Consider the following 13728-nt stretch of genomic DNA (forward strand, 5'->3'; position numbering starts at 1 on the left):
ATCGTTGGGGTTGATAGTACTGAAACTGTGAAACTCTAGTGTTTTGTTTTATCACCAAGTGTGTGCTCATCAGATCAGTTCCAAATACTGGGTGACTGTAGGCCTAAACCTGGAGCGCAGTTTCCAGGTTCTGTGTGGAATCAGGTTCCATTTTATTTTCCAGAAATCTCGCTATCAAGCCATGGTGTGTGTGATGTAGGGGATATTTTTTAAAACTGGTGAAGTTAATCCATATTGGGGTTAACATATGACCCTTTGAAAAGGATTAAAGTTTCATATGTTTACCTTTATATCCTCTTCTCTTTGGTGCCTAGTCTTCAAGGCCTGATACTTGAAAGATGCCATTTGGTAATGGTTGAATGAATGAGAAAATGCTGACTCTTTTAAAAACATTATAATTCCCAATTATATAAGTTGTTTCATTAAAAAGAACCAGGATATAACAGCATTTTCTATTAAGTTATTTCTGTTAAAGAAATAACTGGCCTCAGTATGTTGTTTTATATTCCTAAATTTTATTTCATGCAATAAATTTGCTGCTTGTTTAAAATTATTTAAAAATATTTACCCTGGAGCTCTGTGTCTCTATAGACTGTCAAATTTATCTTTAAAAGGATATATACTTAATACATTACATCCAGTAAATATTAACCATTTGCTACCTGTGACCTAGTAGGTCTGTCAGTGTTTCTGAAATAAAGTCGCCTTCTTTACTGATACAGTTCTGTTGCTTCCTCTACTTCTATTGTGATAGATACGACCGTATGTAGGATGTTTGGTACAGTATTTGCCTCTTCTTTGGAAGCAGAGTGAAGAGCATAATATGTTGAGATGTGCTATTCTGACAACACTTATTCATCTTGTTCAGGTAAGTTTCTTCTTCACAGTTCCTACTTTAGTTTTTTTTTTTTTCTCTTTCTTTAAATTTTTTTTGCTATTTTCATGTGATTGATGTTAGTGGCAGTAAAAGACCTCACATTTTTCTTGTTCATGTGTAATCTACACAATTTAAAAACACTTTTTTAATGTTTACTGTGAGCTTTTTTGACATTTTAAAAAATATTCTCTACGTTTAAAAGACAATTTCTTTCATTAGAGGTGGTTATCCCCAGAGAAGGTAGACTTGTGATTTTTATAGTCAGTTGTTTTTTGCATGTAGTTTTTTTGGTATTCAGGTCTCTTCTGTATAAACTTACTCTCCATTTTCACTTAAAGTAAAAATTTTCCCTTTCATATGTTGGGAAGACAGAAAAACAGGTGAGTTACCTTTGAGGGAAGGAGTTAATTTGATATTCGATATCTTGACTTTGAGGTATGGGGATGTGCAGCAGGTTGAGAGAACCCTAAAATTTCAGAGAGAGAGAGAGATGGAGCTGCAGTTCTCATTTGAACTGGTAGGGTGGATTATGGTCTGATGGTAAGAGAATGGAGAGGGAAGCACATAATGAGAATATCTGTCTGTAGGGATGCGCAAGTGACTTTTATTGCCCTTGCTGCTAAAGTTGATAGATTTTTTCCAATGGGGAGATCTCTTTCAAAATTAAGAATTATTACTCTAAAATGTTCCAATAAGTTAAACTAATATTAGTTTTGTTTTTTTTTTAAAAAAACCTTTTTCAGTCACCTTGAAACGTAAACTTATTCTTTCACCAATATTTATGGTTGAGTTTTATAGTTATAAATTTCTATCTGAGACAGTTTTAGATACATGGATAGTGATACAAAAAAAATTTTTTAAGCACTTTTGTCTATCCTTTAATTCTTGTAATTATCCTGAAAAATTGTATCTCTTTAATAGATGAGGATCCAAAGGCTAATAGAAGGTTAGCGATTAGTATGAGATTGTTCATGTAAGCATCAGAACAGAGAGTGATCCTCATGTCTTTTGCCTTATATCTCTGCCAAATGTGTTTTTAGACTCAACTTGAGATTTTTATGAAGGAAGTATGCTCTTCAAGCAGTGTTACCTCAGGAAATCTTAGGAAGCTATAGGAACTTGCGGGAAATGTTTGGAGTCTATAAGACCTTTTCCTTTAATTGTGACACGCTGGGTATGTATAGGCCAGTGGTGCAAGTTTTCAGCTAAGTAATCATGTGCCCTTGGAGAAAACACACAGTGTTTAACATTAAAAATGAGATTACCTTAAAATCAGTTTTTCAGTCATTTGAGAAAGTTATATAATTATTAGGGTTATTGGTAAGTTTCCTTTCGTGGAAATCGTTGCATCTTTCAACTATCATTTTTATTTATTTATGGAAATTTAGTAGACAGATATTAGTATTTGTTTTTATTTTTGTTTTCCTTTTTAAAATTCTAGGAACCTAGACTGGTAGTCTCTCTGACTGAGGAGTGTAATAATGAATGAAAATAAACTTTCTCACCTGCAGTAATTTAGCCTCAGTGGAAGTAGGCATTCATTTATTTGATAAACCTGTTTTTGAACACTTGCAATATGCAATACATGGCACAAGGCACTGGGAAACAGAAATGAATAGGACAAGCTTTCTGCGAATGTGGTTGTCTAGGGGAAGACTGAACAGCTAAGTGCTCTTCTAACAGTAAGGACAGGGTGCTGTGGGACACTTGGTGGGTTAATTGTCTCAGACTTGAAGACCTCACGTGGGTCATCAGAGAAGTCTTCCTCCAGAGGTGATACCCAAATAGTGTATCATTATCTCTTGACCTCCCTGTATAGAAGATGAGGATTTAATTTTCATTTTCCTGTGTATGACTCCTATCCTTCAAGCCTCCCAGTATAGTTAGATTATAATTTAAATTAGGTCACTATTCAGTGTTAGTATGACTGCATACACGGAGTTCATATGTAAAGAATGTTGAAGTCATATATCATTATATTATGGCTAATTTTCTATCCTGTATAACCATCCACTTAATCTCCACTCCTATATTAATAATTTTGTTTGCTTAAGTTTCCTGTTACTGTGCAGCAGATTACCACAGATGTAAAGGAATAAAACAGCATTCTAAATACCTCATAGTTCTGTAGGTCAGAGGTCGAGCACACCATTTTGTACTCTATGATCAATCTGATAGCCTGAAATTGACATGCTGCCAGACTAAGTTCTCCCCTGGAGGCTTCGAGGAAAATTTTTCTTTACGTTCAGTCAGCTTGTTGGCAGAATTCAGTTCCTTGGTCTGTAGGACGAAAGTCCCAGATTACTTGCTAGCTGTCAGCTGAAAGTGAAAGTTGCTCAGTTGTGTCTGACTGTTTGTGACCCCATGGACTGTAGCCTTCCAGGCTACCTTGGAATTCTCCAGGCCAGAATACTGGAGTGGGTAGCCATTCCCTTCTCCAGGGGATCTTCCTGACCCAGGAATCAAACCAGGGTCTCTTGGATTGCAGGCAGATTCTTTACCAATTGAGCTACCAGGGAAACCTTGGGGGCCCTCCAAGTCCCTAGAGTCCAGCCACATTCCTTGATCATGACCCCTTCCATCATTATCGTCAGCAGTGGGGAAATTCTTGATTGTCAAATCCCCTCAGGTTTTGAATCTTTAACTTTCTTTCATGCAGCTAGCTAAAGAAAACTCTTTTAAGGGTTCATGTGGTTAGGTCTGGCTAATCTGTATAATTTTCTTATTATAAGATCATTCAATTTGAGACCTTAATCACATCTGGAAAGTAATATCTAAATTAGCATTTGATTGAATAACTGGGGAATGGTCTGTGTACACTGAAGTTATGAAGTTAAGAATCATAGGTGGTCATCTTAGAATTCTGCCTGCTACATTTAGCTTTCTATGTAACTGAATCCGTTCTGTCCACTTGTTATCGAAACATTCCCTCAGTATGTTCACACACATCAGGTACTTTATTACTTTCATCATCTTGGAATCTGGAAAATTCATATGAACTTTAGTATGCACTGGTTTTTACTCTATGCTTGTTCATGGCCGTTATAACTGGATCCCCTTTCAGTGTCATCAGGGTTCTTCTTGCCTGTCCTTTCTGTAGGATGCCTGTTTTCTGTACCTGTCTTCTTCCTTGTTATGACTTCCTCCTTCTGCTGGAGCCCGTGAATGTCTGTGGCATTCTGCAAAAGGTACTTGGGGGGTAAATTTTGTCAAGATTTTGCCTGTGTGAAAATGCCTTATAGTTTTCATGTTGACTAGTAGTTTGGCTGGGTGTCAAATGCTAAATTTACCCCTTTAGAGGCATTTTTTGTGTGTGCAAATGTTTTGGTTCTGTGATTCTGAGATCCTTCCTTAGTGAAAGATCCATCAGTCTTTCACCCATTATATTATATCTCTGTTTTATATAGTATCCCTAGTCTTGATTACCTGATGTCTTCTTGTCGTCAGATGCTTTGTTTTACTTTATGAGAATAAATGGCCAAATCTGTAGTGATTAAAGAGGGCCAGTTGTTTGACTATGCACAAGGATGAGATCTTGTCATCAAATGTCTTTTAAAATACCTTCTACAGGTCCTATTATTTTTAATACTTCCCTTCAGCTTCCCTTTCCAAAATACCTTGTGCTATCAGTTCCCAAGTCTTTTGGAATTTCTGTAGTGTAAATCAGGTGGTTTCTTTCCCTTTTTCACTGCTGGCTTTGAGCTTTGGTTTTCTGAGTCTGCTAAATCAGTCTTTCTTTCCCACTTCCAAAAATAAGTTGCTTTTATCTCTTCTTAAGCTGTCTTTGTACTTTGAGTTCTAGGTCTTTAAAAGCACATACTCATATATCCTTTTAGTGGATCTTGGGAGAGCACAGCAGTAAATGCATGTGTTAAATCCATCAGATTTCTCCAGATGTTAACATAGTGATTTCTAATACAGTCATTTTGTATAGCTGCAGCATTGAGTATCACAGTTGGGTGTAAGGGCCAGTTCTTGTTGTTATTGCTTAGTTGCTAAGTCATGTCTGATTCTTTTTCAGCCTCATGGACTGTAGCCTGCCAGGGATTTCCAAGGCAAGAATACTGGAGTGGATTGCCGCTTTTTTCTCCAGAGGATCTTCCTGACCCAGGGGTCGAACCCAAGTCTCCTGCATTGGCAGGAAGATTCCTTACCACTGAGCCACCAGGGAAGCCTGGGGCCTGGTTAGGAAGGCATAAAGAATGTGTCTTGAAGTTTAGAGGAAGGAGTGTTATCATTTGTATTTTAGAAAGGTAATCAGTGCACCAGTGGGGACACTGGTTTTGAATAGAGTAAAACTAAGGTGGCTCAGAGGTTAAAGCGTCTGCCTCCAATGCGGGAGACCTGGGTTCGATCCCTGGGTCGGGAAGATCCCCTGGAGAAGGAAATGGTAACCCACTCCAGTATTCTTGCCTGGAGAATCCCATGGACGGAGAAGCCTGGTAGGCTACAGTCCACGGGGTCGCAAAGAGTTGGACACGACTGAGCGACTGAACAGAACAGAACAGAAGGTCAAAGAAATAGTTGGGAAGCTCTTCTGTTAATCGTGAAAGAGACGATGATGTGAAGTTAAGCCATGGAAAGAAGGGGGGAAATTTGCGATAGAATTAAGGATTGCTTAGATTTGGGATGAGGAGGAAGAAGGACAGGAGGTTAGTTGTGGTATAATTTTGTGCTCCGTAGACAGTGGTTCATGTCACTTGAGTTAAGAAATGCAGGAACAGGAGCTATTTTTTAGGAAGATAGTGGGTTGGTTCAGTGATTTACTTGAGAGTTTGAGATGCCTTCTGGTTGATGATTTCCTGTGTTGTAAGGAGTATCTGGAGTTCCTTATGACACAGGAAATCATCAACCAGAAGGCATCTCAAAGGTTTGGGTTGGAGATAATAGATTTGGATGTTATCAGGAAGTACAGTGGCAACCCACTCCAGTGTTCTTGCCTGGAGAATCCCAGGGATGGCGGAGCCTGGTGGGCTGCTGTCTATGGGGTCGCACAGAGTCAGTCACGACTGAAGCGACTTAGCAGCAGGTACAAAGCACATGAGAAGAGAGCCAAAGACAGTACCCTGAGAAATACCACTTTTTAGAGAGGGTTGTTCTTTTCTCCCTGCTTAACTGTAACTATAACTGTAATTATTTCACAGAATTGTAGGCATTGTTTTATAGTAACAGTTGTGAATCGAAAGTGTTCAGATTTGCTTAAAGCTGCATATCTGACACATTGTGATACATTCTTCAACCCACTAGATTACAAACCTAAATTTCTTGGAGCTTTAACTGAAAGAGTCTTAGAGCAGTTACTTTAGTTTTGCTAATGCTAGCATTTTGTGCTCATTAGAATGTGCTCTAAGTAAGTAGATTCTAACATTCCTAGGAAATATTAAGTCTATTGATATTAAAAAATGAACTTGATTAGTTTTCCTTAATTTTTTTTCTTTTTTTGTTCTGTTAAGAATTGAGCTGTGGAGAGTGAAATTTAACTGAATTTTACTACTTTATTAAATGTGACATTTTTATAAATCTCTTCTTTGGAAAAATCTTTATTAAAGTCTATCAACCCTTGCATAGTTGTAGAAAGGCCCAAAGTATTTAAGAATAAACTTAGTCTATTTCCACTGAAGTATCTATATCCTGCTGATAAAATTTTGATTTTGTATATATGTGTGTGTCATTAAAAGAGGCATTCATATACATTTTGTTGCTTTGTAATTATATATTAATTGTGTTGACATCTGAATTATTTTCTAAACGAGGAGATGTTTGATAGTTTGGTTTCCGTTCTTTGCTTATTAGATTGTAGAGATTATGAGTTAGAAATTGATTTTCTATCCTCTTACATTGCTTTCAAAGTGCTTAGATTTAGTGTGATGCACTGAGTCAACCTCCAAAAGACAGTAGTTAGTCAAACCAGAATTTTAAATTAAAACCCCCTCTTCTTCCTCCATCTTTGTTTTCTTAACTTATTAAAAAATTGGCATAAATTCTTCATTAAAAAAATGCACACATTAAAAAACAAACTCCTTTTACCCCTCCCAACATCCTTTTCCAATATCCATATTTAACTAGTGTCAACAGTTTTTTCTGTTTGCTCCCAAGAAACTTTTTTATGTGTATATCTTCATGTCAGATATATAGCTATTAAAAAACTTGTTTGGCTTGTGAAATTGTTGTACACCCTTCTTTTTAATCCCAATTTGTCATTATTTTTGAGATTGTTTTCATTCCATGCCTAATCCTTTTTCATGGCTACTGAGTATTCTAGAATATGAAGGTATTATAAATGTAGTTATCTTAACTGATGAACATTTAGATTAGGTTCTTTTTAGCTTAGTTATTTAGTTGAGATAATTTGTAGAATTTAACACATCACTGTTTACACATCTTCAGTCATCATGGAAAGGAAAATAAATATGTATATGAGAAATCTCTTAAAGTGAACATATATTTGTAACCTTGATGTATATGGTTTTACTACCATTAGGCAATTGAATATTTTTTTACTACTGATTTCCAGTTGTAAACAGAACTAATTTTGTTTTAATAATGCTTAGAATCATCCTTTTAAAATCTGATTGATTGATTTTTTATAAATTGGTTTTAGGGCTTTTTAATATGATAGGTGATTTTTTTGGTGGGAGGCGGGACCTTAGATTACCTATGTTAAGTTTTATTTATACTTCCCATAGGGATTAGGAGCAGACAGCAAGAACCTGTACCCTTTCCTGCTCCCAGTTATTCAACTGAGTACAGATGTTTCCCAGCCTCCACATGTTTATCTTCTGGAAGATGGTTTAGAATTATGGTAAGAGGAAAAACTTTATACTGTGAATCTTATTTATTTATTTTCCTGGCCTTCCCTACTCATGCCAATAAAGCAGAGGTCATGTAACATGGTTTAAAAGCTCAGCATTTAAAAACAAAAACATAAAGTCAGTTTCCCTGAGCTGGGTAACATAATAACTCCCACTTTTCTTGGCATCTGTCACTCATTGTAGGCTTGTAATAGTAAAAGTTAGAAAGTTTCTGTAAGAACTCAGCTGCATTTCATCTTTTGGAATTTGGAATGTGAAATGAGGAATCTTGACCAAAACTAAAAATTGACATAAAAACCTCCACACTGTTAAATGGGATGTTTTGGGGGTTATTGAATTATTTTCAACTTCTTACTGCTTTACCCAGTAAATACTGGGATAAAATACCTCAGACCCAAATGTTAATGCTACTTAGTCTTGACTGTTTTACTGAGTGTAGTAGTATATAGTGTTAAGCAGTGAAAAACAATTGAACCCTCTTTCTGTGGCATCTCAGAGCCACAGATTATGTAATGAATGAATTGGCGTTAAGTAAACACAGACTGAGCATTGACTAGAAATCTTTTTGCTTCATCTTACTGATGGCAGCAGTTTTCTTTGGGGCAAATCTACTTAAGATGTAGTTAACAATACAGGAAAGTTTTTAAAACTCCAATGTAAAGAACCTACTATTGGAATTTAAAAAAGCAAGTCAAAGAAAGTAAACATGGAACAAAATAAACATTTGCAGTGTGTCCCTCTGTCACTCCTCCCCCCCTCCTTCTCTTCCTTCCTTCAGTTTTCCTTGGATGTTTAGGAGTGAACAGTATTTTGATTCTTAGAAATTGTTTTTGGTGCAAATGCTGAATGAATGGTCTGTAAACAACAGCAACAACAAATCAGAATACTAGATGAACAATTGAAAAACATAACTAGGTAGATACTTATTTGCAATTTGTGTTTCTCATATTTTCTAGGTTATATTGTTTGAATTTAAATGACTTCTGGATGGTTTGATTGTGAACTAGCATGTGTTGGAGCCTTTTATATTCGTTTATTTTTATTTGTACAGCGTGGGTTACTCTAGATCAGAGGTTGGCAAACTTTTCCTGTAAAGGAGCAGATGGTAGGCTTCCTAGGCTTTGTATTTTCTGTCCCAGAGATTCAGCTCTGCTGTTGCAGTGTCAGAGCAGTCATAGACAATATGTATACAAATGGTTTCAGCTGTGCTCCAGTAAGACGACATTTATAGGGTGTGGACTGGATTTGGCCCATGAGCTATAGTTTGCCAGCATCTACTCTAGATTACAAATTACAGTAATCTCTGGCAAATAGATTCTTTTCTGTAAACATATATATATATTATTTATCAGAAAATGAAAAATATTTTAAAGAGATAGACTCATATTTATCAATGTAATTACAGATCTAGTATATTAATGTGTTAATGAAAGGTGTACACATTTTTTAAGGGTTATATAAGCAGATAATAGGAATGCATTGCTCTACTAATGGTAATTCCTTTTTTCCTAGCCTTTCATTATATGTAAACAAAATTAAATCATTAGGATGCATTTTAAAAGTTTATCAGATTTACTAATGCTAAGATACTTTAAAGAATCAAAGTATACATTTCTTAATATAATTTTCTTAGGGGGCTAGAACTCCTGTTTGGAATCAGTATTCCAAACTCCTCTGTTTGGAACATAGGTAGGCAGTCCCATGTATATACCACTGCATTAGGTTTGCAGTCATGTTTGGATGATTACATCTTTTCTTATCTGTGAAATGAGGAAAAATAATTTCTACCTGACTTGGTTGTGTGAGCATGAGATGCTGTTTGTAAAGTGGTTAGCACATGATATATATGATTTATAAAGTCTGAGAATTGGTGAGATTGCCTAGGAAGAAAAGGGCAGATAGAGAACATAGTGTTCTGGGCGGAATCCTGAAGAAAAAAATTTGAAGTCACATGAGAAGCCATCAGCGGAGGAAAACCAAGCCAAGAGAGAATATTTCTTAAAAGAGGGAATGGTTAGTTATGTCAAATGCTGCTGATTGTCACAGTAAGAGTAGTTCATATAGTAAGGAGTGAAGGGAGATGATCGGCGGGGTTTCAGTGGAGAGTGGGAACAGAAGGAAGAGTAGACTGAAGAATAAATTGGAGTTAAGCACAGCCTGTGAGCATTGACAAGTTGTTTGAGAGCTTCTGCTATGAAGAGGATGTTGAAGCTGGGCAACGGTTGGCCAGTGTGGGAATGAAGAGCTGGAGGTATGATGAGGCTTGAGAGAGTGAGATGATTGAGGGAGGCAAGAAGGGATGGGATTCAGCGTAAGTGGAGGGGTTGATTTTTTTTTTTTGTCTTTTTCTTTTTTCTCCTTTAGATAACAGGGGTAGTTCATTTGTTTTAACTGGAGAGAGAGAGAGAGAGATTTCTGTATTGTAGTAGAATAAGATGGGAGGATATTCCATCTCATAACATCTATTTTCTCAACAAAATATGAAGGATAGTCTTCAACTGAGTGTTACGGGCTGGAATGGGAGTATTACATAAGATGAGAAAGATTTGTGGGGATAAAAGTATAAAACTGTTACCTTGGGGAATGGAAATTTGAACTGATAGGGAGGTACAAGTTGTTATTTGTTATATGCAAAGTGAAATTCTTCAGATTGATTATGTGATTTTTTTCCCCCCCATGACTTCTTTGACCCAGCATTGTTATTTTTTTTGCTGATGTTAAAGTAAATGATTTAGACCTGGATTTATTGCATTGTAAATACAACATACCACTTGTACAAGTTTTTTAAACTTAATTTGAATTTTAATGACTTATTATAGTAATATATTCACATAAATAGTAATGATAATATCTAAGATGCAGACTTTCATGAATATCTATAATATCTATTCTTTTTAACTTGTAGATTGTTTGTTCACATTATTTTGGTTTTTTATCCTGACACTGATCAATTAAAATATCCCATTCAGTTTTCTTCATGTGAGTGCCCCTTTTTATTTCTAGCATTTTTGAACTGTAAGTTAAACAAGATATTCACTGCACAAAATTTTGATACTTTTGTGTAGTGTTATAAGATTTAAGAAATAAAATATATTTAAAAATTTTTATGAAGTAACATGATGTAATACATGTGTGAAAAAGTGAAAGTGAAGTCGCTCAGTCGTGTCCGACTCTTTGCAACCCCATGGACACCCACCAGGCTCCTCTGTCCATGGGATTCTCCAGGCAAGAACACTGGAGTGGGTTGCCATTTCCTTCTCCAGGGGATCTTCCCGACCCAGGGATTGAACCCAGGTCTCCAACATTGCAGGCAGATGCTTTAACCTCTGAGCCACCGGGGAAGCCCTGTTTTGTTTAGATTTGACTTATCTATGTTCATCTTTTACATTTTAGCTTTTTTATTTGAAATTTAGTTATGTTCCTATACAGAGCAAATTTTTTAATTTTATATTTTAACCTAACCAGGGATGCTTTACTTCAAAAGAATTTTTATAGCCATACGTTTATTTGTTGAATTGATATATCTTTTTTACTTTATGCCCTCTCTTTTGTACATTTTTTGGAAAGTTAACATTAAATTTTAATTTCTGTATTCAAAGATATAGGTACATATATCTTTGTCTAATTATTCATCAAAGTAGTTAACTTTTCCTTTTTCTTGATGGTAAAGAATTTAGTGTTTTGACTTTTTCTCACTTCCTCTCCTTTCCAAGCCTTTATTTTTTAATATGAAATTATAAATCTTGTAATTTTATATTTAAGTAGTTTCAATTCTTCAAATCTTTTCCCTCTTTGGAATAGCATAGTTTATACTATGGAAACTACCATAGGAAGGGAGAGTGACAGTGACTTGAGTGATGTTTTTACTAAAGTAATGATAGAGGAAGGGAAAGGAAAAGCTTCAGATAGACTCTTTTTTGGATCTGTTGAGTAAAAAAGAGTGTTTTTAAACATCTTCTAGCGTTTAGAATGTGCCCTCCAATGTTTTTTTCAGTGAAACCTCAGGACTGGAGTGGAGGTTTTCTTTTGGTTTCATGGTTATTTTAAAGATGAATCGGATTTTTTTTTTTAACCTTACTTGAAATTTTATTCTTTAAAAATGAAATCTTGTTATTGTTTTTTTTTAAACTGGCTTTTTATTAACATATAGTTGATTTACGATGTTGTGTTAATGTCTTCCATACACTCGAGTGACTCAGTTATACCCATACATACAGTCTTTTTAATATTCTTTTCCATTATGGTTTATCCCAGGATGTTGAATATAGCTCCCTGTGCTATGCAGTAGGACCTTGTTTATCCATTCCGTATGTAATAGCTTGCATCTGCTAACCCCAAATCCCTGGTCCATTTCCCTCCCTCCCCCTCCCCCTTGGGAACCACAAGCCTGTTCTCTGTGTCTGAGTCTTTCTGTTTGTAGAAGGTTTATTTGTACCATGTTTTAGATTCCATGTGTAAGTGATATCATACGGTATTTGTCTTTCTCTTTAAAATCCTGTTACTATTGATCAAGGTAAGGTGTCCAACGATATCATTCCTTGTGCTGTTGAGAAGTACTTCATTTGGCGGTACCTGGTTTTCCCTGTGTAATCCCCTGCCTAGATTACCTGGTTTTGTCATTTAACATTTGTGAAGTATTTCGTAGACACAAAATAATATGGGGGTCATATTGTTTATAATTATTTATAACTTACATAAAATTAAAGCTCACTTTTCCATACTCTGGGTAAGAAACAGAACAGTGAGAATATCTGTGAAGCCTATGGTATGGCAAGTTTGTTCCATGCTGGGATAACCCACTGTACCAACTTTTTTGTTTTCATTCCTTGATTTTCTTTCTTGTGTTTTTATATTTTTAAAATCACATATGTGTGTGTATCTCTAAACAGTATGTTTTAACTTTTTATGAATTGAATCATGTATGTTCTGACTTGCTTCTTTTGCTTTCTGTTTTGAGATTGATCCATAGTGATGAACTTAATGGTGTGACTGTAATGATTCACTGACTCATTTACCACTTTGTTTGATGTTCAAATATTGCAACTCTGAACATTCTTGTGCATGACTCCTGGAGCAAATGTATAAGACTATATGCCCTGTATACATTTCTGCCTAGAAATAGTTCCAGGTCATAGCTATATACACATATACATATTCAGTATTACTGGATAATAGCTGTTTCCCTAAGTGGTTATATCAACTTGCACTGCTGTCAGCAGTGTGCAAGTTATTGTTCTATAGCTTTGACAGTACGTGGTATGTCACACTTAGTATTTTGCTGATTGATGGGGTAAAATTGTACCTTGTTTTGGTTATGATTTATATTTTCTTGATTATTAGTTAGATATCTTTATATATTTTATAGTCAGGTTTATTGTCAACCATTGTATCTTGTGTGAAATATTTGTTCATGCATTCTGTCCGTTTTTCTCTTGACTTTAAAAAAAATATCATTCATATATATTGAAAACAATCTTCTCCCAGTATGTAACTTTTATGTTTTAATTTCTTTTGAGACAGCTTTTGGTACCTAGTCATTGTTAACTTTAGTGTAGTTGTATTTATCAGTCTTTTTCTAGACTTTTTCTAATCTAATGCCATAAAAATCTTCTGACTTCTTGTAAAACCTTACTTTTCTCATATAAATCCTGGAATTAATTTCTGTATTTTGTTTGGAGGAGAGGTTTGGTGTCTCACCACAAAGAGACTGAGTAGTCCCACTTTTTAAAAAAAATAATTTTCTGTATTTATTTTGCTTTTTCCTTTAAATGGGACTGTTTTTGAAATAAGTTGTATTGTTAATAGCTTTAAAGGCTGTGGAAGGTGATTTAATCTTTTTATTTCCCCCCTTCCTAGGTTAGTGACTTTGGAAAACAGCCCATGTATTACACCAGAGTTGCTTCGTATATTTCAGAATATGTCACCACTTCTAGGTAAGTTTTAAAGCATAAAATTACTACTGTTTTATAGGTAGCTGTAAATTATATCTTCCATTTTTAATAAACCCTTGATTTTAAGAAATAAGTTGGGTAGTATTTT

General features: G+C 35.3%; 1 protein-coding gene across 4 annotated transcripts in view; it reads left to right on the forward strand.

Moving 5' to 3' along the window:
• Positions 1–13728, forward strand: part of IPO11 (importin 11) — a 203585-nt gene that overhangs the window by 93437 nt on the left and 96420 nt on the right. For all 4 annotated transcript variants that reach the window (XR_016035238.1, XM_088827722.1, XM_055422006.2 and 1 more), the window contains exons 20-22: positions 755–868; positions 7564–7679; positions 13546–13622. Coding sequence is in view for 3 of the 4 variants with exons in the window: in XM_088827722.1 (XP_088683848.1) it covers positions 755–868; positions 7564–7679; positions 13546–13622 (307 nt within the window). In the remaining variant the exon portion in view is untranslated. The remainder of the gene's footprint in view (positions 1–754; positions 869–7563; positions 7680–13545; positions 13623–13728) is intronic.

The sequence above is a fragment of the Moschus berezovskii genome, chromosome 18 (genome assembly GCF_049115385.1).
Source record: "Moschus berezovskii isolate FMDL1 chromosome 18, NW_MosBer_1.0, whole genome shotgun sequence".
Lineage (NCBI taxonomy): Eukaryota > Metazoa > Chordata > Mammalia > Artiodactyla > Moschidae > Moschus > Moschus berezovskii.